Source organism: Gossypium arboreum, chromosome 6, assembly GCF_025698485.1.
Source record: "Gossypium arboreum isolate Shixiya-1 chromosome 6, ASM2569848v2, whole genome shotgun sequence".
Classification (NCBI taxonomy): Eukaryota; Viridiplantae; Streptophyta; class Magnoliopsida; order Malvales; family Malvaceae; genus Gossypium; species Gossypium arboreum.
This window is the reverse complement of record NC_069075.1, coordinates 6216417-6244177: the sequence shown is the minus strand read 5'-3', so window position 1 is coordinate 6244177 and position 27761 is coordinate 6216417. Positions and strand designations below refer to the sequence as shown.

The window sequence follows — 27761 nt, the reverse complement described above, 5'->3', positions numbered from 1 at the left end:
ACCGTAAGACGTTTGGGTCTAGCTATACATGCCATTATGTGATTAATTGATAGTGTGGTGATTTCTGACATTTGAATTTGTGTTTACTTATAGTAATGGATCCCGATCCCAACCGAGTGATAGCTGATGATGTGGGAGTGTGGCTTCGCTCCCAAGACAAGGGACAATGGCCATGGACTCTCAACCTATTGCTAGCAATCCCAATGATGAAGCTAGGCAAGCTTTTTATAGCGTGATGAATGATTGGTTCAACCAATACATTCGAACTAATACTACTGTTTCACAACCTCCATTCCCACTAATACAACCCCACACCTACAATACCTCCGAGAATCGACCAAATAAGGTCAAATAAGCCCCAGCTGATGAAATCCAAAAACATGGGGCTACTGAATTTAAAGCTACGGATAGCGACGATGCCGAGCAAGTGAATTTTGGTTGGGCAACACTATCCGGGTACTCGATGAGCTATCTTGTACACCGATGAATGCCTAAAGTGTACTATCTCCTTGTTACGCGATTACGCCTACTATTGGTGGAGTACTCGACTTCACAGTGCCCGAGAGCAAGTAACTTGGGAGTTTTTCCAAACCGAGTTTTGGAAAAAGTATATCGATCGAGATTTGTTGATCAAAACGGAAGGAATTTCTTGAGCTTAAGCAAGGTTTTATGTTAGTTCTCGATTACGAGCGAAAATTTGTTAGACTTAGTAGATACGCCGGAATGTGTTTCGTCCGAGGCTATCATGTAAACGCTTCGAGGATGGGCTGAATGAAGATATAAAATGTTCGTTGGCATTCTTGAAATACGAGAGTTCAGTAGTACTTGTCGAGCGAGCTTGTAAAGTCAAGAGCTTAGAAAAGAAAAATAAAAAGTTGATGTGGGAACCGGAGAGTTTCAGTAAAGATCCTCGGAAAGTCTCTTCAAGAGCATCAAGAAATTTCGAGATGATGTGGGCGGTCTAGAGGCACTTCGGCCTTTTAGACGAGATCGTGATCGACCCCACAATGGGTACACGAGGCACTTGATCGCCGGTGTTGGGAATGAACGTCGAGACGAACGAGTGTCGACATTATGGTAAATGGCATTCGGGAGTCAGAGGTTCCATGACCGCTCTCGCTATAAGTGTGGATCACCGACCACTTTATCAAGGATTGCCCGAGGTTGCTCGAACAAAATGTAAGTCGAGTGGGAAACCAGTGCTACTATCGCTCGGGGTAGACCGTCTAGAAACACGGGCAATGCTAGTGGCGGTCGGGGAGGATCTAGAGGTGCTACAACCAGATCTCGAGGCTCGTCTTTGCTAGAGCTTATGCTATACGTGCCGCGAGGATGCTTCTTTGCTGATGTTATTACTGTACTTTTACTCTCTTTGATACTAATGTAATTGCTTTGATTGACCCCTGTTCTACTCATTCTTATATATGTGAAACCTTAGCATCCAAAGAAGACTTTACCTATTGAGTCTCATCGAGTTCGTAATTCGGTGTCAAATCCCTTGGGTCGTTACGTGCTTGTCGACAAAGTGTGTAAGAAATGTCCCCTAGTAATTCGAGGTTCCTGTTTTCCGGTGGACTTGATGCTTCTGTCGTTTGATGAATTTGATATTATTCTCGGTTTGGATTGGTTGACCGTGCATGATGCGGTTGTGAATTGCAAAAGCAAGACTATTGATTTGAGGTGTGCAAATAACGAGATAATCCGAGTTGAGTCTACGGACTTGAATGGGTTGTCAGCTGTAATACCCTCAATGTTGGCTCAGAAATATGTAAGAAAGGGGTATGAAGCATACCTTGCGTATGTACTTGATGACAAGGAATTTGAAAAGAAACCCGAAACTGTGCCGGTGGTTTGTGAATACCCGGATGTTTTTCCCGAAGAATTACCGGGTTTACCACCTGTTCGGGAAGTAGAGTTTGGTATTGAACTTGTACCTGGGACTACGCCAATTTTGATAGCTCTATATCGTATGGCACCAACGGAATTAAAGGAGTTGAAAGCTCAGTTGCAAGAGTTGGTGGATAGAGGTTTTGCTCGCCCGAGTTTTTCACCTTGAGGTGCACCAGTGTTGTTTGTGAAAAAGAAGGACGGAACCATGAGGTTGTGCATCGACTATCGTCGCCTTAATAAAGTGACAATAAAGAACAAATATCCGCTATCACAGATCGATGATTTGTTCGATCAACTGAAGGGAGCCTCAGTGTTCTCAAAAATAGATTTGAGATCGGGCTATTATCAGTTGCGAATTCGAGATTCGGACATACCCAAAACTACCTTCAAAACAAGATATGGTCACTACGAGTTCTTAGTGATGCCGTTTGGGCTCACTAATGCCCCTGCGGTATTTATGGATTTGATGAATCGGATCTTCAAACCATATTTGGATCGGTTCGTAGTTGTGTCCATTGATGACATCTTGGTCTATTCAAGAGATGAGACCGAACATGCTGAGCACCTGAGATTAGTGTTACAAATTTTACGGGATAAGCAGTTATATGCCAAGTACAGTAAATGTGAGTTTTGGTTACGAAGTTAGCTTTTGGGTCATGTAGTATCTCAGATCGGGCATTCGAGTTGATCCGAGCAAAATTTCAGCCATACTTAACTGGAAGCCTCAAAGAAATATTACAAGTTCGAGCTTCTGGGGGCTCGCCGGTTATTACCGACGATTTGTAAAGGTTTCTCGATAATAACCACACCAATGACGGCTTACTTCAAAAGGATGTTAAGTTCGAATGGATGGAGAAATGTCGAAAAGTTTCGATCAACGAAAACTTATTTGATGAAGCTCCAATTTTAGTGCAACCCGAATCGTGCAAAGAGTTTGTCATTTATAGTGACGCATCCCTACTTGGGTTGGGTTGCGTATTGATGCAAGAAGGTCGAGTTGTGGCCTATGCGTCGAGACAATTGAAGCCACACGAGAGAAATTATCCGACCCATGATCTCGAACTAGCTGCCATCGTATTTGCTTTGAAAGTATAGCGACATTATTTGTTTGGTGAGAAGTGCCATGTATTTTCGGATCACAAAAGTCTCAAATATTTGATGACTCAGCGAGACTTGAATCTACGACAAAGGCGTTGGCTTGAGTTGTTGAAAGATTATGAGCTTGTCATTAATTATCACCCGGGAAAGGCTAATGTGGTTGTGGACGCCTTAAGCTGAAAATCACTGTTTGCTTTACGAGCGATGAATGTGTACTTGTCTGTTCTATCCGACAATGTGTTAGTGGCTGAATTAAAAGCCAAACCATTATTGATTCATCAAATTCGTGAAGCTCAGAAAGTCGATGATGAATTGGTTGCAAAACGGGCTGAGTGTGTTCCGAACAAGGAATCGGAGTTTCAAATTGATGATGATGATTGTTTGAGGTTCAGAAGTCATTTGTGTGTTCCAAGGAATTCGGAACTCATTTCGATGATTCTGAACGAAGCCCATTGTAGCCGAATGTCAATTCACCCGGGGAGTACGAAAATGTACAATGATCTGAGATGTCAGTTTTGGTGGCATGGTATGAAACGAGACATTTCCGATTTTGTTTCAAAGTGCTTAGTATGTCAGCAAGTGAAGGCGGAACATCAAGTGCCTACGGGTTTACTCCAACCGATCATGATACCTGAATGGAAATGGGATCGAGTAACAATGGATTTTGTATCTGGATTGCCAGTGTCGGCAAGTAAGAAAGATGCGATTTGGGTCGTTGTTGATAGATTGACTAAGTCGGCTCACTTTATCCCCGTACGCACGGATTTTTCAATGGATAAATTAGCTGAATTATATGTTTCTCAGATTGTGAGATTACACGGGGTGCCTATTTCCATCGTGTCGGATAGAGATCCGAGATTCACCTCACGATTTTGGAAGAAATTGCAAGAAGCTCTAGACACCAAGCTGCATTTTAGCACCGCTTTTCATCCACAAACCGATGGTCAATCTGAGCGGGTAATTCAGATACTTGAGGATATGTTGAGATGTTGTGTCCTTGAGTTTAATGGTTCATGGGAACGATATTTACCTTTGATTGAATTCGCTTACAACAATAGTTTTCAATCAAGTATTAAGATGGCGCCTTACGAGGCTTTGTACGGCGTAAATGCCGTACACCATTGTTTTGGACCGAGCTCGGTGAAAGCAAAATTTTGGAGTGGATTTGATTAAAGATGCTGAAGAAAGTAAAGGTAATCCGTGAAAGTCGAAGATAGCCTCCGATCGTCGAAGTCGACGCAGATCTCAAACGAAAAACATTGAGTATCAGGTGGGAGATAAAGTGTTTCTTAAAGTTTCGCCTTGGAAAAAGATACTCAGATTTGGCCGTAAGGGCAAGTTGAGCCCAAGATTTATTGGGCCATACGAAATCTCCGAACGAGTTGGTCCAGTTGCGTATAGATTGATTTTGCCCCCTGAACTCGGAAAGATTCACGACGTCTTTCATGTTTCAATGCTTCGACGTTATAGATCTGATCCATCACACGTAATTAGTCCATCAGAGGTTGAAATTCAATCTGACTTGAGTTATGAAGAAGAACCGATTCGTATCTTAGTACGTGAAGTGAAAGAGTTGCGAAACAAAAGGGTTCCGCTAGTGAAAGTGTTATGGCTCAAACACGGAATGGAAGAAGCCACTTGGGAGACCGAGAACTCTATGAAAGAACGATACCCAAACCTATTTACCGGTAAGATTTTTGGGGACGAAAATTTCTTAAGTGGGGGAGAGTTGTGACAGCCCTAAAGCGACCCTAGTCGGGAAGTGGTTTCGGGACCGCTAAACCGAGGCACCAAAATATTTGAATGTGGTAATTATTGTCTAGAATATGTAAATATAAATGTGTGAAAGTTTCAAGCTTCGATTTAGTCGATTGCATGTGAATTCAGTTAGTAGGACTTATGTGAGAAAATTTAGAAATGTGCTAGGCAAATGCAAAGTGGCCTAATAATGCATGTTGTGAAAATGAGGGATTTGCATGTCAAATTTCCCTAAATATAAGCCTAGTGGCCGGCCATGACAAGGATGATGGGCAAAGAAAACATGTCATAAACATGTTTTGTTAATGGTTGATGTTAAAATTGATAAAATATTAAGGGTTGTAGGAAGAGAAACAAAAAAAAAATGTGTGTGTGTGGTTGCCCCCCTTGCCGTGAATTGAGCAAAGAAAAAAAAGAGAGCTTCATTTCCTTTGGCTCTCTGTTAGCCGAATTGAAGAAAGAAAGGGGGAGGGGAGATTTCGGTCAACTTTAAGCGCAAAACAAGGTTAGTAATTCATGTTAGATTTTGAAATTTCAGCTTAATGTAAGTTGATTACTAAGTTCTTTAACTAGCCCATGTTAAAATTTTGGATTTGGGTGGTGCATGAAGTATTCGGCCATGGTAGATAGTGAAGGGGGTTGATTATTTTCTTTGTGTTAAATGAGTGATTGTGGATGGGTGAAGTGTGAGCTAGTTAAATATTCATATAGTTAGGTTGGATGATAGGAAGAAAAATTGGCTTGTGTATGTACACTAAGGCCGAATATGAAGTTGGAGATTTGTGGGCAATGTATGTGTCTGGAAGTGATGGAATGGAGAGGACGCTTTAATTGTGTTATGAACAATTATGTGTTAGAAATTGTGATTTTGGGATGACTAGGATTTTCGGCCATAGTGGTCATTGAGGATTAAGGTTTATGTTTCATGCTAAACATGATGAATCTTGGTGTATGGGTGTTTGAACTAAACTAATGATCAAACAGATGCATAAATACAAAGTAAGAAGAATCGGCTATTGTGTGTAATACTATTGCCGAATGTGAAAATGCTATACTTGAGTAATGAATATGGTTGGAGTTGATAATATGAAAGGAATGCTTAAATGTGTTTGTTTAAAGAAGAAATTGTTGAAGAATGTATGTGAACCTTGCAAGTGCATTCGGCTTAGTACATTATAATGTGAAAACCTTGGAATTTATTTTTGATTTTGTGTATGTATGACCAAGAACAATCGGCCACATGAGTAAAATGAGTACTTGATGCTATATTATAATTATTGAGCTTAAGTATATGGATGTAAGTGTAAAAGGCCTTATAATGGCGTTTTGGTTTAAAAGTCGATTGATAAATTATAATAAAATGAGTTGATATGAGATGCTGAATGTGATTAACAAGTAAACATTATTGGTAAAAATATTGAATACTTCTACTTGTATTCGTTAAGCTCAAGAGCAAAGGGGAGCTAAATCCGATAAAGGGAAGGAAAAAGTGATCGAATAGCCGTCGAAATCGTTCGACAACATTCGAGGTAAGTCTTCGAGTAATGACCCTACTTGAAATATATTGAAATGATTTGTCATATTATGGTGGATAGCCGAATGTACGTAGGGACTACGTTGTAAAGTCAATTGAAATCATGCTCTTTGTGTATGGCTATTGAGCCGAAATTGGAAAGGTTTGATAAATGTTTTGTGTTGAGCCTTAGTAACGAAAATGAAATATGGATGTGTCGTGATTATTGATATATGTGTGCATGAGCATTTGAATGATTCCCGGGCTAAGTCCCGAAGGCATTTATGCTAGTGATTCTATCCGGGCTAAGACCCGAAGGCATTTGTGCGAGTTGTTATATCCGGGCTAAGATCCGAAGGCATTTGTGCGAGTTGCTATACCCCGGGTTAAGACCCGAAGGCATTTGTGCGAGTTGTTATATCCGGGTTAAGACCCGAAGGCATTTGTGCGAGTTGCTATACCCGGGTTAAGACCCGAAGGCAATTGTGCTTGTGGTTATATCCGGCTAAATTCTGAAGAAACTTGGTTTGGAGGTGAGCGTTTTGTGCTGTAATAAATTCAATTAATATGCTCGAAAAACCCAAACGATAAGGTATGTTTGCATGTGCATCGGAAAAGTCGATTCGTTTGAAATAGTATTCGTTCAATCGACTAACGAACTTTCGGCTCTTAGATAGGTTGATACCTTGTGTGTGTATATGTTGATGAAGTGTGAAGTAAGTATGATTATGAGAATGTGTATTAATAAAGTGATTCATTTAGCTATGTGAACGTAATACTTTAGTCAAAGCCGATTTCATTACTTGAAACTTACTAAGCATTAAAATGCTTACCCGTTGCTTTGGCTCTTTGTTTTCTAGATTTTGTTCGTTAGCTATCGGATTCGGGATCATCAAGTCAAGTCATCCACACTATCAAAGCCCTTTGGTACTCTTTTAGTTGAACTCTGGATATGGCATGTATAGGACTACCCTTTGTTGTTTTTCAAGTACTTTTTGTGATGTATGTGTGTACAGCCATGCGAAAATGGCTCGTAGAAGTGGAGTATGGCATTAGACCATTTGTGTTTATGCATATATATATATGGTTTCATGATGTGACTATGGACTGGAATGGAAGTGTTGGGCAAATGATCAGCCATTGGAATGGCTAAATATAATCATATGTGGACCTATGTATGACAAAACTCTAGTTGGTCCATGGAAACCACGAAATAGGTAAAGTTTACCTTGAAAACAGATGCTGACAGCAGCAGTGGTGTGGATTTGAAAAATCACTAAAATTTGTAGGAATGGAATTAAATAGTGAATAAATTATGAAATCGAACCTTGATGAATCTATTTTCATATGAAAGTAACGAAACGATCATATGAACAGTATATTAAGAGATATTAAAGTTCTCGTGAAATAGGGCCAGAACGGTTTCTGGATCCCCTGTTTCGAGTTTGAAAATTTACCATAAATTATCCAGAGCAATTAGAAGTCATGCCTTATATGTATAGATTCCCCTTTGAGTCTAGTTTCATTAGAAACAAACGGCATGAGTATTGAAGCTCTGTACAGGGAGATATCCAAGTCGTAATACATGAAGGTCAGAGTAGTCGAACCCAGAATCAGGGGAGACTTTAACTAATAAACTGTACCAATTGGCCCGACCAAAAATTCTAGAAATAAATACACAGATGGATATATGAGTCTAATTTTAGGGAAAATTTACGGAATCAGTTTTTGAGTTTTGGAACTCGAGATATGATTTTTAAGGAGACAGTGACGCAGTTAGCCAGCCTGTCTGAAATTTTTTTTTTAAATGGACTGTGAAAACAAAGTAATTAAGTCAGTTAGCACCTCGCGTTCGACTCTGGCAACGGTATCGGGTACGGGGCGTTACATGCAATCAGTTGGAAAGCCACTTTGCAAACTACAGTCGCTTTGTCTACCACTGAAGTTGAGTACATGGCGATTATTGCGGCTTGTAAAGAAGCTATTTGGTTCAAGGGACTCTTTAGTGTACTCAATGAAGACCTTCAAATCAGTACAGTATTTTGTGACAGTCAGAGTGCAATCTTCCTTACAAAAGATCAAATATTTCATGAGAGAACAAAACACATTGATGTTCAGTATCATTTTATTTGTGATATTTTTGCTCGTGGTGATATTGTTGTGAGCAAAATTAGTACTCATGAAAATCCTGCAGATATGATGATTAAATCACTTCTTATAACCAAGTTTGAGCATTGCTTAGACTTGGTTGGTGTTTATTGTTAAAGTTAAACACTTAAGGGGTTTTATGGAAGAGGTGGAGAACTTGTCCGTTGAGAGTTCGCGATGAAGAACTCGTTCATTGAGAATTCGTGTCAATGTAGAGATTGTTAAAATTAAATGACCCGAATCCTTATTTAAATAAAATACAGTGGTAAAATAAAATAAAAGTAAAATCTATATAGAACTACACTTCTTTTATTTTATTTTAGAATAAGGTTTTTTAAACCTTATTAAACTCCATCTATTTTATATTGATTAGAATAAGCTGTTTCAATCTTACTAGAATATGGCTTTACAAGCCTATAAATAGACATAGTCTATTCCTCTTGTTATTATTCGAATTCGACATAGTGAATTTTCTTCTCCTCTGCCCGTGGTTTTTATTTTCTCGATATGGTTTCCAAGTAAAATCTGTGTTCTTTATTTTATTTTATTTTATTTTCACACATATTTTTTATTAAATGATAAATTTATCCCAAAACATTACAACTCTACATTGTATATAATAAAGTTTGGTATTTATATTCATTTAAATTGCCAAGTAAAACAACATTCTTCTAATCTCTTTTTATGTATATTTTTGAGCATTTTTCAGTTTAAAATTGAGAAAGAAATATCTTCTCTAATTTCAAAAAATAAATTAAACGTCTTTATTATTAATTTTTTAAAATTATGGATTATTGTGTGTGTTTAAATTATGGGTTCCACAACCTAAGCTGAAAAGTAGGAAGTCCATTCCAGAAATTGGTGGCTTCTGAAACCCATAAGTCAATACTGTTGAGAATAATTAAATTAATTAAGATAATTTAAATAATAAATAATTCAAATCTTACAAACCCAAACAAATCATAGATGAATTGTGACAGCCCTAAAGTGACCCTAGTCGGAAAGCAGTTTCGAGACCGCTAAACCGAGTCACCAAATTATTTGAATATGATAATTATTGTCTAAAATATGTGAATATGAATGTGTGAAAGTTTTAAGCTTTGATTTAGTTAATTGCATGTGAATTTAGTTAATAGGACTTATGTGTAACACTTTTGAAATGTGATAGGTTAATCTATAAGGATCTATTAGTGCATGTAATAAAAAGGGGGGACTTGCATGTCAATTTCCCCACTTAATTGGTAGTGGCCGGCCATGACAATAAGGGTGGACAAAATGTGATGGGTAAAACATGTCATAAACATGTTATGTTAGTGTTCTATGGGAGGAATGATAAAATAAGGTGCATGGTAATAAAATAATGAAAGGGAAAATGATGAAGAAAAAAAAAAGAGAAAAAGTTCTCATGTTGTTCAACTTGGCCGAATAGAAGAAAGAAAAAGAAGGGAAAGAGCTTGGAGAAAATCGGCTATGGTGGTTCACTAGACTAAGGTATGTTGATGTTGTTCCATGAGATTCATGCATATTTTTAGTTGTTAGCTTGAGTTCTACCTAGCCCATGGTTCAAATCTTTGCTATGAGATGGAGATGATATTCGGCCATGGGTGTTGTCTTCTTGGTTGGTGTTTGATGTTGTGGTGAAGAGGCATGAAGATGAGTTAAGTTTCGGCTAAGGTGGATTTCTGTTGATGTCATTTGCATGCTAAATGTGAAGCTTTGTAATGATACATGTGATGGTGGATTGATGACTCTTGGATTTTCTTTTTAGCATTTTTGAGTTAGACATTAAGTTCTTTGTTTAACCCATAACCAAAATTGAAATGGTATGGTGTCTTGATGCATTCGGTCATGGTAGGAAGTAGAAGAGAAATATGATTATTGTTCATGTTATTTGGATGAAAAATGGTAGTAAGGTGAAGTGCAAATGTTAGTATTTGATTACTAGTGTATATATGTGTATTAGCCGAGAGTTGAACTTGAAACAAAATGGTATGTAGTCAATACAAGTAACCATATTTGTAGGAAGTATCAAGCATATAATTGGCCTCAACATAGACATGCAAATTTGGCCACATGAGATAGATTGGTGTTGCATGTTTTCGGTTATAAGCGAGCATAATGATGAATCTATCTTGACTTAGATAATCGGCTCAAGGAGAATTTGTTAAAGTGCTTAGTTAATTGATATTAGGTTAATGATGTGTGTATTCGGTCATAAAGGTGCATGTACAGGCCAATTTTGGGCCAAACCCAATTACCCAAGCCCCTTAACCAATACAAAACAGCCCAATATCTAATCCAAACCCGAATGGCCCACTACAACCCATTCCAACCTAATACCCACCCTAATTTCATCAGCCCAACATCATCAAACAGCCCACCTAAACTAACCCACTGACCCTAGCCCATCTACAACCAAAACCCTAGCCCCCATGTTCGGCTTCCACTTGTTCTGACATCAGACATTAGCCCATGCCCTGGCGCCGCAGCTCCCCATGCCACCATCGCCCATGCCCTGCAAAACAACAAACAACAGCAGACAAAAAAGCAGAGAAGAATGGCAAAAATAATAACAAAGTGTAGCAAAATAGGCTATAAGAAAGCCAAATGAAACACTGTAACGGAGGGGATTTTCTTTTTACATCAATACAAGAACTAGATTTTAACACATAGACAGATTGAAATACATAGAAAAGATAGGAGAATAATACAAAACTCGGTGGCCAAAATCCCAGAATCAAAACCTTAAGGTAACCTTTTCCAGTTTTTATTTTTGGTCTTAGTCTCTAACCTATTTCTATTATATCTAAATACCTAAATAAATAAAAACTATATTTAAAGTATAAATAAACCAATAATAATAAAAAGCAAAAAAAAAATTACCTTTCCACCACTGGCATGCGTGGCATTCATTCCAACGATGGACGGTGGTCCGGTGACCATCCGACGACCGGACCCCTGGCCGGAGTCCCACCGGAGCCCTCCCTTCTCCCTCTTCTCTCTTTCCCTCTCTTCTTCTCTTCTCTTTTTTTTTCTTTCTTCCCCCACAAATGATTTTTTTCTGAATTTGGGCTTATTTATAGCCCTCCGAAACGGCGTCGTTTTGGGGGCTGCACTTAAGCCCCAAAACGGCGCCGTTTAGGCCTTAGATCGGGTCGACCCGACCCTAACCCGCCAGGATCCGCGTGTTTTTAAATGCGGAAGGGCTATTTGCGCAATCAGCCCTTCCGCTTTTTCAGATGTTTGCAATCAGATTTTTCTTGCTTTTAAGTTGGCCCCGATATTTAGCGTTCTTTGCAATCTGGTCCCCCACACTGCTGCGCATTTTGAGGAAATGGGATTATTACTGTCCTGACCCTCCACATTTTGCTCGCACGTTCAAATCGATCCATTCTTTTATTTCTTTTTTAAATTAGCCCCATAACTTTGTTTTTGATTTAATTTTAGTCCCTTTTTTGTTTTTTTTATTATTTTTAAATATCCATGTTTTTTCTTATTCTTATTATTATTATTATTATTACTATATATTAGTATACGTTTTTCTTTTAAATGTGAATGTTGTATATATTTATGTATAATATTATTTTTAATTATTGTATTTTAATATTATTATTATATTATATATACTTCTTCGTATTTTATTATTATTATTAGTATTATTATCATTATTCATATTAGCATATATATATTATTATATATATATATACACATTTCATATAGTATTATCTTTTTACTATTATATGTATTATTATCTTATTTATTTTCACTATTATTATTATTATTTTCATCATTATTACACGTATATGTATATATCTACGTAATATTATTAATAGGTGTTCCAACATTATTATTATGTATGTATATACATTCTAACACCGTGCATGTATATGATTCTATTTAATTGTTAGTCTTGTATACTAAATTCATAATATATTTCTCAAGTCATTTCATGTATCCATTATTATTATTATATATGTATATAGGTAATAATTCTTTTTTTTCAAAACTTCGTTTTAATCTTATGCATTATTTGTTTCGTTCCTTTCATAACATTGTTATATATATTGGCATATATATGTTCTTTAGATGCATGTGTTCCTCAATATTTATTTTATGTACATAAGTAAATATTATGAATATATATTTAACATTACTAGTTATATATTTTATTATCTTATACATCTTGGTAATACCACTAATATTTATATATACATATTTTACATATATACTCTTAATTATTTTCATGTGTATATTCATCGTATTCTCTTTGTGTTCTTGTATTCAATACTATATCACATTTAATCTTGCATGCATTATTAGTGTTTTCCTTCAATGTTCTTGTCATACTTGTTATTTGTTTCAAATATATTTATAGCTCTTCCATTTATTTATTCTTACTGCATATCAACCTTGTTTCACATTATTTTCAAAATCCCATTCACGTTTTGCTAATTAATTTCAATAATCAAGGCAATATGCCGATTTAACATTAAGTCATCGAGTTCATCGCTATGTTGGGTGAACGTCAATTGGCTCGTGTTAAAGCGACATACCCTTCTCAAAAACCGGAATAAACCAAAATTTCTCTTCTTTTTAATCGGATTACGATTAAATTTTACGTTAAACTCGTATTTTTGAAAACTAAGACAACACGTGTTTATGAGATACCAATTTTTGGGCGTCGCGAGGGTGCTAATACCTTCCTCGCGCGTAACCGACTCCCGAACCCTAATTTTTCTCTGATTTTTAACGTAGACCTCAACTCGGCCTTTTCCTCGTTTTTTTAAAAGAAAATCTAATAGGTGTCCGATCACACCTAGAAAAAGGATCGGTGGCGACTCCTGGTTCATTCTAAAGCCAAATTTCAACTTCCAATTTTCTAAATCGCCACAATTTAGCGACCCGAATCCAAACTAAAATTTTTACGTCGCTACATGAGATAGATTGGTGTTGCATGTATTCGGTTATAAGCGAGCATAATGATGAATCTATCTTGACTTAGATAATCCGCTCAAGGAGAATTTGTTAAAATGCTTAGTTAATTGATATTAGGTTAATGATGTGTGTATTCGGTCATAAAGGTGCACATGAGGAAATGTTAGATTAATTGTATTAAATTGCTCAATGTGATTAAAAAAATGCGTATGACCATTTTGTATTTGAGCTAAAGGTGGCCATATGACCTATCAAACTCCTTGTCACATTCGGCCATAAGCTAGCATAATGAGACTTTAATAAGTTAAATTTGTTTGAATTAGCTCAAGAGCTTAGAGGACCAAAGTTAGATAAGGGAAAGGAAAAAGTGATCGAATAGCCGCCGAAATCGCTCGACAACATCCGAGGTAAGTTTTTGAGTAATGGATCTTAGATTATGATTCGATTAGATCATGTTTTAAGTAAATCAAAATCATGCTCTTTGTATGTAATTATTGAGCTGAAAATGATAATGCTTGATAAGTGACTTGTGTTTGAATTCTAGTTATGAAAATGAAATATAGATGTGTCATGATTTATTGATATGTGCATGGATATTCGGATGATAACCGGGCTAAGTCCTGAAGGCATTTGTGCTAGTGACTAATTCCGGGCTAAGCCCAAAGGCATTTGTGCGAGTTACTATAACCGGGCTAAGTCCCGAAGGCATTTGTGCGAGTTACTATAACCGGGCTAAGTCCCGAAGGCATTTGAGCAAGTAGCTATATCCGGCTAAATTCCGAAGGTACTTGGTTTGGGAATGAGCGATCTTGCTGTAATAATTTCAATTAATACGCTCGTAAAATCCCAACGATGAGGTACGTTTCGTATATGCATTGGAGTAGTTGATTCATTTTAAATATTATTCGCACAGTCAATTAATGAGCTTCCGGCCTTTGGTTAAGTTGATCCCTTATGTGTGAATATAAGAGTTGGAAATGTGAAGTAGGACTGATTTTTGAGAATATGTGTAATATGAAATTATCCGTTTAGTTATATGAATGCTATACTTCAGTTGTGCCTAATTTCATTGCTCAAAACTTACTAAGCATTAAATGCTTACTCCGTTCTTTGAATCTCTGTTTTATAGATTTTAGTTCGTCAGCTATCGGACTCGAGATTGTCGAAGTCGAAGTCGTCGACACCATCAAAGCCCTTTTGGTACACTTTTGGTTGAACTCTGAAAATGGCATGTATAGGACTACCCTTTTTGTTGTTGGTCATGGACCCTTTGGTTTTGTATAAATTTGGATAGCCATGCGAAAATGGCTTATATATACTTTGAGCATAGCATTATAATCGTTTTGTATGTTGTTCATTGAGAGGTATGGAAATGTTTGGTAACGATTAGCCATTGGAATGGTTAATCATGATCATTTTGGTGCTTTGTATGACAAACTCTAGTTGATTCATGGAAAACCATGAAATAGGTAAAGTTTACCTTAAAAACAGATGCTGACAGCAGCAGTGGTGTGGACTTGAAAAATTACTAAAAATAGTAGGAATGAAATTAAATAGTGAATAAATTATTTAATTGAACCTTGATGAATCTATTTTCATATGAAAGTAACGAAACGATCATATGAGCCGTATTGTATGAGATGTTTAAGTTTTTGTGAAACAGGGCCAGAGCGATTTCTGGATCCCCTGTTCTGATTTTTGAAATTCACTATAAATTAACTAGAGAAAATTAGAAGTCATGCCCTATATGTACAGATTCATTTTCGAGTCTAGTTTCTTTAGAAATAAACGGCATAAGTATTGAATCCCTGTACAATGAGATATCTAAGTCGTAATGCATGAAGGTCAGAGTAGTCGAACCCTGAAACAGGGGAGACTTTAACTAATAAACTGTACTAATTGGCTTGACCAAAAATTCTAGAAAAAAATTTTTTAGATGGATATATGAGTCTAGTTTCAGGAAAAATTTACAAAACTGGTTTTCGAGTTTTGGAACTCAAGATATGATTTTTAAGGTGACAGTGACGCAGTTAGCCAGCTTGTCTGGAAATTTTTAAAATGGACTGTGAAATAAATGAATTATGTCTGTTAGCACCTCGTGTTCGACTCCGGCAACGGTCTCGGGTACGGGGTGTTACATGAATCCCAAAGTAATATTGAATCAAGTCATACAAACCCAAATCAACCATGAACAAAGTAACAGTGAAACTAAATCACACCTAGAATTTGAGCATCCTTTCATCAAATAAGTAGGAATGAAATATCAAATCCTTTGTGAACTCCTTTGATCAAATAGATCCTTTGGTGCTTTTCATTTGAACAAACCACGTCTACGACCATGAAGACAATTACAACTGATGCTAATAATGAAAACAAAATCATGAAATAATAGCAATCAATAGCATTGATGATTGAAAAATTATTTTTTACTCATTTAGAGTACTTACCACAAAGCTTTAGGCTAGTAATGCCAGCGACATTTGTAGTGGATGATATAATTGCATGCAGACTTTTCACACTTAAGAATTGTTTCTTTACAAAGCTTACCACAATAAGAGCATTCAGGGTAGCCCTTGACCTTCCTAAAAAAATTAAGAGTATAATTATCTTTGTGACAATAATAATAAGGCACTATGCTCCCATCCTTTAGAAATGGAAATTCTTCGAGAACACATTTGAGATGAGCAGAAGTATCACAGATTGAACAAGAATAATACCAAAAGCTTGGATCTCTTTCTTGTTCACAAATATCGCAATAAGATTGCTCCTTATCATCATATAAGTAAGGTTTAGCATGTGTTCATCAATTTTGTGAACAGCTAAATGTGGTACTGTTAAGCATCCAAAATCCAAAACAATTTTGCACTTCCCACATCTGAATGCACCCAATTGACACCTTTTTCCACAACCATTACAATATTTTTCGCCCTATTTGAAATCAAAAAAGAGAAAGTGTTGGTGTCCTTCACATTCAATGATATCAGAAACTTTAGCACACCGTAATCACATGCACCAACCTTTAATATCGTAGAAGAAACCACTACAATATCGACCACAAAAGCCACAATATTTGAATCTGTTGAAATTGAGGGTGGCATTGCTTTGATGAAACCAATGTTGCTTGATTCTTGGCAATTCAGCACAGGTTTTATGAAGAAAAAACGGGCATTCTGAACAATAATAGAAAATATTTGAGATAGGTAGCATGCACCCATCACATTTTCTATCAATGTCCTCCTCCATCTTGTCTGCTAACACCAAGCAATGTTAATGACTAAAATGTACAATACTTGTAGCTTCCCCAATTTCATTCACCTCAATAACACGAATGATCGGAGACTGCATAGATTTTTCATCAAGCTCCTCACATTGCTTTTCTTCCTCAATTACCTTGTACAAATCTTTATTCTCTAAGACACAATTCACATGGGCAACGTAATTGCAACCAGGCTTCCCACAAGAGTAACTCCCACGATCTAGTTTCACTTCTTTGAAACAAATCTTGCAATCTTGCTTTGTAAGCTCTTGTGTTTCAAGAAAATATTTGTGAAAAATGCAATGATCATGTCGAGAAAATTTGATAATGTGTGGGAGTGAAGTGCACTCTTTATGGATTGTGATGCAACATGTAGAACATATGTAAGAACTATAATTTCCTTCTGTGCCACATGCATCACAAATGAATGAGTCTTGTTTCCAAAATAAGGTGAACGGGTGCTGATGACGGCTTTTATCTTCAACAATGGACCTCAGCAAAGCACATTCAAGGCTGATGTTAAAATGGCAAAGAGAACAGCCATAAAAAGCTCCAAAATGTTCCTTTTGGCATAGCTTGCAAAAACGATCATCACTACGATTAAGGAACAGAGGGTGTATGTGATGGGAAGGGTGATTAATTTTAGTGGGTAACTCATCAAGGCATTTCTTGTGAATGATGAATGATGGACAATCAACACAAAAATATATAGCATCTATCAATGGTTCGTGACACCAGCAACAGTTCAATCTTTTGAGTACATCTATGGCCATAGGACTTTCTATGAAGGTCAATGGATGTGAGTGGATGCCAAGTTTGGCCTGTTGGTTAAACTTATATGAAGAAGATAATTTAGCACATTTGCTGTCAAGGGAAAAATAACATGTCTTACATTCATAAACAAACATGTTACGTTTTTCCTTGCATAATGCACAACCATATACCTTGCGATCACTAGGAAGTGGCCTTTGTCGAAGAAAAAGACGTTGGCATATGTGCTTGAGATGGAGAGGGTGATTAAAAATTTCAAGGGGTGCCTCTGCACATTGCTTGTGAAGGTGATAACTGCAATGAATACAAGTGAAGCATGGAGTTGAAAGCAGTTCCCCACATCCATCGCAGTAAGCTTTGAGACCTTCATTGCTTTGCTCTGCCACTAACACCAAGGGATGTTGTCGATGAAAAGGATGTTAAATTTGTTGCACCGACTTGTGGCAACTCCCATTCTCATTCTTCATCTCCATGGATTAGTGTGTTTGTGAGAAATGAAGAAAATAAAAGGAATGAATAAAGGAGATGAATAAAAGAAGGGATAAATTTGAAGTAGAGGAATGATGGAGAAAAATGTATTAACAATTTTAATAATTTTCTATATTTTTAAATATTTTTCCATAATCTTACGATTTTTATTTTTATAATTTATATATATTTATGTTTTTAATATTTATTTAAAAATTTAATTTTTAATAATTTTAATAATTTATTCCATTTATAATATTTTTAATTTGTAGATATTTATATGATTTTTAATATAAAATATCATATTTCATTATGTGGCACAATTACGATGTGCCACGTGATGAAAACAACCTCTAAAAATAACTATCGTTACTCTTTTAACAAGGACCATTAACTTTAACAATTAAATGGTTTAATAAATTAAAATGTTTAATAGCTCAATTGAATGCAAAAAATAAATAAAGACTTGATTATCTTTTGAAAAAATTTAGGGCTTTTAAAGACCTTTTAACCTTAGTTTTACATCATAATTAAAATTTTTAATACATCAAATGTATGATATACGCAAAGAATTTGATCCGAAAACATATCAATTCAACAAAGTAAAAAATTCTTAAAAGAAAAGATAATAAATACAAAGTAAAATTAATATGTTATAAAAAGATCCTAACAAAGTAAAGCATTTCTATAACAATAATACTTTGCTTTCTTTATTAAAGTAAAATTTGTTCTTTTCTTGCAAATTAGGCCTGGTTTTTTTTTTTATGAGTTTAAGATGATTTAATTATGCCATCAATACATGAACAACAGTCGAGAGACATAAGCAATTGTTATGGTTGTATGTTTCATTCGATATTATTGTTATTTATATATTCTTATGTATCTAATTAGCTCATCAATTGAGTTTAGTGATTACGTGATCAAAGTAAAAATAATTATGAGAAGGATTTAATTGATTTTCATATTATTCTACTAATAACACAAAAAAGCATTCCTCTCTTCCATTATTCTTCATAACTTGAATAGATTTTATGCATAATTGTAAATATATCTTAAAGAGTAAGGAGAATGGAAAATTAAGAGATATTATCATCACCATAGGATTTTTTTATTTTAATTAAGATGATTATATAATTAAAATATATTGAATAAAGATGAAAATATATCACATACATGTAATTTTTATGATAATGAAAATTTAATATCACCATTTTAATAGTGACCAGTAATTAGAATATCTAGATAATTCAAATGTTATTAGAATCTATAGTTTCCCTATGTTGTCATAGAGTCTAATCAAACTTCTTAAAATTAATATTTTTCTTAAAACAGAATTACAATTAGTAGTTTAAGTAAATCATACCAACAAGTATTAAGTGCAATGATAAGATACATTGTACTTTTAAGCAAAGAACATAAATAGAGATTTTGAAGATGACGTTATTTATAATAATAACTTAATTATTTTAAAATATTTAAATTTTGAAATAATCCTAAAATTCATTTCAAGAAAATATGTAACTACTCAAAACCATATTTATTAATCCAATATTAACCATAATTAAAATTATTATTCTATAACTCTTAAATTAATAAGAAAAGTAAAATAATGTAAGCTTTATTATTCTATAACTCTCATTTCATTTTTAAATTCCTTTCAGTGGCGTAGCCAGGGGGGCTGGCATGGGCCCGACCCCCCTAAAATGGAAAATTTTATTTTAGGCTCTTGAAATTTTTTAAAAATTTTAAATTAGTAAAGATAAAATTACACTTTGGCCCCCCCTAAAATTATAAAAATTCAATTTAATCTTTTATAAATTATAAAAATATAAACTATAAAAAATTAAAATTTCATCCGGTCCCCCTAAAAAATTTTTTTGGCTTTGTCCCTGATTCCTTTTAAGAAATTAAAGTATTTATCATCTACGGCACAATAGTGATTAATTGTGTTCTCTAAACAGATAAACGGTTGATCATGAAATATAATTTATTCCCATAAACGAGATTGAACCCTTAATCACATTAGTATTTTATTATTAAATAATAATAAAAAGAATAAAAAAATAACGAAATGAAATTTCAAAATTATATTTTAATTAGACTTCAATGCAAGATCAAATTTGCGTTGGCACAATGCTATTAAAACTAAGGTAAAAAGCCTTTATCTTTATGTAAATCTATCAAAACTTATGATAATCTATCTTTGCATGCTGGTGCTAGGGGTGTTATGAAATTAACCCATAAATGTTATGATTATATAAAGTATTTTAGGTAAGGACCATAATTGAAATATTCAATTCTTATGATTTCTATCTTTCAATTTGACACATAAATATTTTTGTTTTTTGTGAAAATAAGGTGTTAGAAAAATTAATTATGTATAATTTAGAATCATTACCTTAATATATAGCTTGTGCATATTAATCTTAATTTCTAATCAATTTATGGTCAATTAAAATTAGTTATTAAAGTATTTATACTTATTTGATTCATATTTTATCTGATGACTGAAGCACAATAAAGTTTAATTATATTAAATTACATTAATTTTTTAATAATAATTAATAACATGTTTAATTACTTTTACTATGAAAAATAACTTTTGAGTTCGACAACAACGATGCTAAATAGAGCCTTAATTCTATTTGATAATTGCTTTTGCTTCAGTTGCTAGCTAGTAATACGTTTATTAGTTTGAATAGGTGACAGACAGCGAACTCGTGGAACATTTCTCGAGTGACTCTGTTGCATATGTATCGGCCAGATAATGAGTTCTGTCAGTGGAGAGTGACACTAGTGGAAGCGTGAGGCAGCCAGCATCATTTTGTGTTCTGATTGGTTTGAAGCCTGATTATGCATACAAATTGTTTGATAAAATGTTCTTTTTTGAAATTGAATGCATATTGGTTTTGTATATTCATTGCCATCTTTGTCTCTTGATTTACTATATTCTGAATCATGTTTGAGTTATGATGGTGTCAGGTGACATGCTATCATTTTGAATGGTGTGTATGTTGTTAATTGGACCATGCATTTTACTTGTTATATACCATCATGTCATTACTGTAAACATTGAATTACCCAAGTTGCTTTTGATGTTATTTTCTTGGAGATTTATTGATTTTCATATTCAATTCAATTAACAACATTATTAATATATATAATTAGCAGAGATAATAAAATAAAATCGTATAAAATATATTAGAATGAAGCTTTGGTTGAATGATAAGATTAAAGTTTTACTTATTCAATTGATGTTCTTTCAAATCATGTGTATTTTTATATAAAAGATTAAATTACCCTTAAATAATATAACTTATTTTAATTATAGAATGACATTTTGTAATCTCAATAAAGGACTTTATAAATAACATAGATAAATATTTAATCAAGAAATTAACTCCGTCACTGTATTAACCGAGAAATGTCAGTAAAAGGCTTTATAAATAGTATAGATAAATATTTAACCAAGATATTAACTTTCTCACTAGATTAACCGAGAAATATAAAATCCCTCAAAATATTGAGTGAATAAAACCAACCCAAAATTAATATGGGGATGGGTTTATTCGTGCATATTTTGTGTTAGGTCAAATATATTGTTAGTCCTTATAAAATTTGAAATTTAATATTTATACTTAAAAGTTAAAATTTTAAGTTCTCTTACTTTTTGGTTTAAAATTTTCAATCATATCATTAACAATTGTTAGTATTTTCTGTAAAAACCTGTCAACTTGGCATGTTAATTTGCCTATCCTTATATGACATTGACAGAAAATAAAGATATTAATTTAGTTTTTTTAATTTTATAAAATTTTAAATTAATAAGGATAAAATTATACTTTAGCTCCTTAAAATTGATAAAAATTTAATTTAATCTTTTAAATATTACAAAGATATAAACTATTAAAATAGTTTAATTGTGTTTTTACTATCGTCAAAATATATAATTTAATTTCTGCTCAAAATATTTTCTAGCTTCCCCAGCTGTTTTTTTTTTCTTTTCTAATGGGTGCCATCCAAAGTTAATTTGCGAACCAATACACATTTTTTATGATATCCAAAGTTAATGTGAGGTTTATCAACCCTTTCCTATGCTTTTTCTTTTTTCATTGAACGGTCTTTATTTGTTTATCTGGCTAACTCATCTACATTTACCTTATTAGCTGTCTGATTTGTACTGTGCTGGAAGCGGAATTGTGGGGCATTTTTCATGGTCTTTCCATTGCTTGGGAGAAGGGATTCAAAAAGGTAGTGGTGGAATGTGATAGTTTCCAAGCTACCCAGCTTTTGAATGATGGCCAGGCTGCTTCTGATAACTTGGCATTGGTTAGAAATACACTAGAACTGCGCGGACGTGGTTGGGATATTTGCATTGTCCATCTCCCTCGGAGTGCGAATCAAGTGGCTGGCAAACAGGGGTTTAACATGGCAATTTTTTGTTTCCCCTCCTGCTGGTGCTTGGAATTTGCTTTGACAGGATGTTTTGTAGATCTCTCTTACTCTGTATTTCTTTATCTATCTTTGTAACATCAGGTAGACTATGCATGTAAACCTGAGGAAGTTCAGCAGCCATTCCAATCTTGTGGAACCGAGACCGAGTAACAATTTTGACAGAAGTTTGGTCAACCTAAAGGATTTGTCTATGCTGAATTTGTTGAAGTTGATGCTGTTCAGAATACTCTACTGTTAAATGAATCAAAATTGCATGGTCGTGAGTTGAAGGTTTGTAACTTGATCTACATGTGGATTATTACTTGATCGACAAATGGTTGACTCGTTTTTCCTGATTTTTCTTGTACAATTTTGGAGGTCAGGTTCCTTCACTGTTTACTTTGCATTTGTACACTTAATATTGCAACTTAGAGTGGTTTTATGGGTCAGTCTGTTTTACTCTGTTGAGTATGCATTGGACACGGGTGTCCCGCATGGTTAATAAAAAGATCTGCTGCTGCCAATAAATTGGACCAAGCTGGCTTTCAGAACATAGCATGTATAACATCAGGGCTTCAAACTGTAAAACCAGGTTAAACATCGACTGCTTTCTGCTGTAATGACCATGCTTGTGATGTATGCAAGGACCAAAGCATGAAATAGTTCTTCTTTTTGCAGGCACATTTGATTCCGTATGTACAACTAAGTTGCAAGATGCCAGCAAAGCTGGTTTGGTGACAATTCAAGGCAAGAACTCAGCCGTGCTCGGAACAGTACTCATCTGCAAGTGATTCATTAGCCATCAAAAACTTTTGTATCAGTTTCATGTCATGTTATGTTATATTCTAACTTTTTATCATGTTTTTATTTCATGTTTGTATTCAAAACTACGTATAATTATACTTGTCATATGTGTGTATGCAAAGCAAACAAAGGTAGCGGAAACGCATCGAGCATAAAGGGTAATTGGTAGCTTCCAAAACCTTCAGTATACAATGTAAATCAATAATGTTGAGAATAATAAAATTAATTAACATTGCTGAAATACTTTAAATAAGAAATAATTCAAATAACAGTTCATTTTCATAATTTCAATCCAACAAATCACAAAGTAATATTGGATTCAAATCTTACAAACTTAAACAAATTATAGATTAATCCCAAACTAATATTGGAATCAAATCATACAAGCCCAAATAAATCTTAAACAAAGTAACATTGAAACCAAATCACACTTAGAATTTGAGCGACCTTTCATCGTAGAAGTAGGAATGAAATGTCAAATCCTTTGCAAACTCCTTTGACAAGATAAATCTTTTGGTGCTTTCCATTTGAGCAAAACATATCCACAACCATGAAGACAATTAGAACTTATGTTAATAATGAAAACAAAATCATGAAGATGATTTAAAAAAAATAGCTCTTTAATCATTCAGAGTACTTAACACAAAGCTTTAGACTTCGTAATTCCGACATTTGCAATGGATAATATAGTTGCATGTAGACTCTTCACACTTGAGAATTTCTTCTTGACAAAGCTTACCACAATGAGAGCATACAGGGTAGCCCTCAGCCTTTCTAAAAAATTTAAGATGATGAGTATGTGAGTGATCAGCATAAGCCCATGTGATCCCATCATTGAGAAATGGAAATTGTCCAAGAACACATTTAGGATGAGCAGAAGTATCACAAATTGAACAAGAATAATACCAAAGGGTTGGATCTCTTTCTTGTTCACAAATATCACAATAACTTTTCTCTTTATCATCATGATATGTAAGCTTTAGCATGTGTTCATCAATTTTGTGAAGAGCTGAATGTGGTAATGCTAAGCATGCAAAATCCAAAACAAATCTGCACTGTCTACATTTGAATGCACCACGCCAACACCTGATGCCACAACCATTACAGTTCTCCTTGCATTTGAAATCAAAAAAGAGAAAGTGTTGGTGTCCTTCACATTTAATGATATCAGTAATTTTAGCACACATTAAGCACATGCGCAAATATTCTCCAATACTGTAGAAAAAACCACTACAAGGTCGACAGCAAAAGTTACATTCCAGGAAGCCTTCGAAATTGAGGATGGCACTGCTTTGACGAAACCAATGTTGCTTGATTTTTGGCAATTCGACACAAGTTTTATGAAGAAAAAATGGGCATTTTGAACAATAGTAGAAGAGATTTGAGATAGATAGCATGCACCCATCACATTTTCTATCAATTTCCTCCTTCATCTTGTCTGCTAACAGCAAGCAATGTTGATGACTGAAATGTTCAATCTTTGTAGCTTCCCTAGCTTCATTCACGTCAATAACACGAATGATGGAAGACTGCATAGATTTTTTATAAAGCTCCTCCCATTGCTTTTCTTCCTCAATTACCTTGTACAAATCATTATCCTCTAAGACACAATTGACATGGACAATGTAATTGCAACCTGGCTTCCCACAAGAGTAATTCCCACGATCTAGTTTCACTTCATTGAAACAAATCTTGCAATCTTGCCTTGTAAGATCTTCAAGAAAATATTTGTGAAAAATGCAGTGATCATGTCGAGAAAATTTGATAATACGTGGGAGTGAAGTGCATTTCTTATGGACCATGATGTTGCATGTGGAACATATATAAGAAATAGAATTTCCCTCAGTTCCACATGCATCACAAATGAATGAACCTCGTCTTCGAAATAATGTGAATGGGTGTTGATGGCGACTTTTACCTTCAACAATGGACATTGGAAGAGCACATCCAATATTGATGTTAAAATGGCAAAGAGGACAACCATAAAAAGGTCCAGAATGTTGCTTTTGGCATAGGTTGCAAAAACAACCCCTATCACTACGGTTAAGAAAAATAGGGTGCACGTGATAGGAAGGGTGATTAATTTTTATAGGTAACTCATCAAGACATTTCTTATGAAGGATAAAAAATGGGCACTCAGAACAAAAAGATATAGCATTTGTTAAAGGTTCATGACACCAGGAGCAGCTGAATCTTTTGAGTACATCTATGGCAATGGGACTTTTTATGAAGGTTAATGCATGATTGTGGATGTAATGTGGGAACAGTTCGCTAAACTGATATGAAGAAGATAATTCAGCACATTTGATGTCAAGGTAAAAACAACATGTCTTACATTCATAAACAAATATGTTGCGTTTTTCCTTGCATAATGCACAACCATATGCCATCTCATGTGGCCTTTGTCTAAGAAAAAGCCTAAAAATTTTAATAGAAAAAAAGAAAACTCGAGCTTGGGTGCTTGGGTGCTTGGGATGGAGAGGGTGATCACGAAGTGAAGGGGGTACCTCTGCACATCGCTTGTGAAGGTGATAATTGCAATGAATACAAGTGAAGCATGGAGTTGAAAGCAATTCCCCACATCCATCGCAGTAAGCTTTGAGACCTTCATTGCTTTGCTCTGCCACTAACACCAAGGGATGTTGCAGATGAAAAGGATGATGAATTTGTTGCACAGACTTGTCGTGTCTCTCATTCTCATTCTCACTCACACTCTCATTCTTATTTTTGCTCACACTCTCCTCGTTCTCAATCTCTTTCTCATTCTTATTCTTATTCTCACTCACACTCTCACTCTCACTCTCACTCTCACTCTCACTCTCATTCTCATTCTCACTCTCATTCTCATTCTCGCTCACACTCTCACTCTCACTCTCATTCTCATTCTGATTCTCGCTCACGCTCTCACTCTCACTCTCACTCTCATTCTCATTTTGATTCTCGCTCACGCTCTCATTCTCACTCTCACTCTCACTCACACTCTTATTCTCAATCTCATTTTCACTCTCATTCTTATTCTTGCTCACACTTTCACTCTCATTGTGATTCTTGCTCACACTTTCCTCGTTCTTCATCTCCATTAATTTGTGTGTTTGTGAGAAATGAAAAATATGAAGGAGATGATAGAAATGAATGAAAAGTAGAAGATGAATAAAACAAAGAATAATTTTTAATTTGAGGAAGGATTGAAAAATAGTTCACCCAACATAAATTGTGTACAAACTCCTTGCAAGTAATCAAAGAAAACAATGGTATTTATTTCCATTGGAACACCCAAGCAATTGAATTTCACATTTTTAATACAAAAAGTATTAAAAATTAAAGTATTGTGCTTTGTTTAATTGTAAGCACAAAGAATCTTACTTTTGGTAATTAAAAGTCCTTATTCTTCAAAACTTAAAATAGTTATGAGTGATGATTTCTTTTTTATTGTAATAAAGTCGATTATATAATTTAAATATATTGGATAAAGATGACAATATATCATATATATATATATATATATATATATATATATATATGCCATTTTGTAATAAAATTCTAATATGAGTGCTTCAAATTTCAATTTTATTTATTAATGAATTAAATCTAAATATTTCTATTTAAATCCAAAATAAATAATTATCTATTGGTTATCCAAATATATTAATATATGAATATAGTAAGTTAAAAAATTTTAAATGTAAATCAAATCATCCAAATCCAAATATGTTTCCTAAACTAAATAATTTTTAGTATAGATTTACAATTAGTAGTCTAAGTATATTATACAAACAAGTGTTGGGTGCAATGATAAGATACATTGCACTCTTAAGCGAAGAATGTAGGTTTGAACCTTGAAGACGACATTATTAATAGAGACTGTCATAAACCCGAACAACATGAACGATAAAACGAACTAGAAAAATAATATAAAAATATGTCATTATTCATAATAATAACTTAATTATTTTAAATATTTTATTAACAATTTTATGCTTTTATAATATTTTTGTAAATTTTATTAACAATTTTAATAATTTTCTATATTTTTAAATATTTTTCCATAATTTTAAAATTTTTATTTTTGTAATTTATATATATTGTTATTCTAATACTTATTAATGTTTTCTTTTCAATTTTAATAATTTATATATTTTATTTCATTTATATTTTTTTATAATTTTTTCACTTTTATATATTTATATAAATATTTTTAATTTTTATATATTTGTATTATTTGTATTATTTTTATTATAAAATATCATATTTTGTTGCATGGCACAATTTTGGTGGGCCATATGGCTAAAACAACCCTAAAAATAGTTATCTTTACTCTTAAACAGTTGATGATTAACTTGAACTGTTAAATGGTTTAATAAATTGAAATTTTAACGCTCAATAGCTCGATTGAATGCCAAAAAAAGTATAAAGACTTAATTGATATTTTTTTAAATTCAGGGACTTTAAAGACCCTTTGTCCTTAATTTTACATCATAATTAAAATATTTCAATGCATTAAACATATGATATACTCAAAGAATTTGATCTGAAAACATAAATTTTCTTAAAAGAAAAGACAATTAAATTAAAAGTAAAGTTTATATGCTATAAAATATTCCTAACAAAGTAAAGCATTTCTACAATAATAATACTTTGCTTTCTTTATTAAAGTAAATTTTGTTCTTTTCTTGCAAATTAGACAAT

General features: G+C 34.0%; 2 protein-coding genes and 1 long non-coding RNA gene across 3 annotated transcripts; 1 reads left to right on the top strand and 2 right to left on the bottom strand.

The window, feature by feature from the left end:
• Window positions 1-15988: 15988 nt before the first annotated feature.
• Window positions 15989-17739, bottom strand: LOC128293753 (uncharacterized). The gene is made up of 4 exons (XM_053029257.1): window positions 17543-17739; window positions 16628-17462; window positions 16360-16512; window positions 15989-16270 (listed from the first exon to the last, which is right to left on the bottom strand). The coding sequence occupies exons 1-4, from the start codon at window positions 17737-17739 to the stop codon at window positions 15989-15991; spliced, it is 1467 nt and encodes a 488-aa protein (XP_052885217.1).
• Window positions 17740-22626: 4887 nt separating this feature from the next.
• Window positions 22627-23231, top strand: LOC128294138 (uncharacterized). The gene is made up of 2 exons (XR_008284402.1): window positions 22627-22863; window positions 22950-23231. It is a non-coding gene; the product is annotated as an uncharacterized LOC128294138 (long non-coding RNA).
• A 446-nt stretch (window positions 23232-23677) lies between these two features.
• Window positions 23678-26347, bottom strand: LOC108485082 (uncharacterized). The gene has a single exon (XM_017788940.2). It carries the CDS (start codon window positions 26153-26155, stop codon window positions 23726-23728), a length of 2430 nt encoding a protein of 809 aa, XP_017644429.1. The 5' UTR covers window positions 26156-26347; the 3' UTR covers window positions 23678-23725.
• Window positions 26348-27761: the final 1414 nt, after the last annotated feature.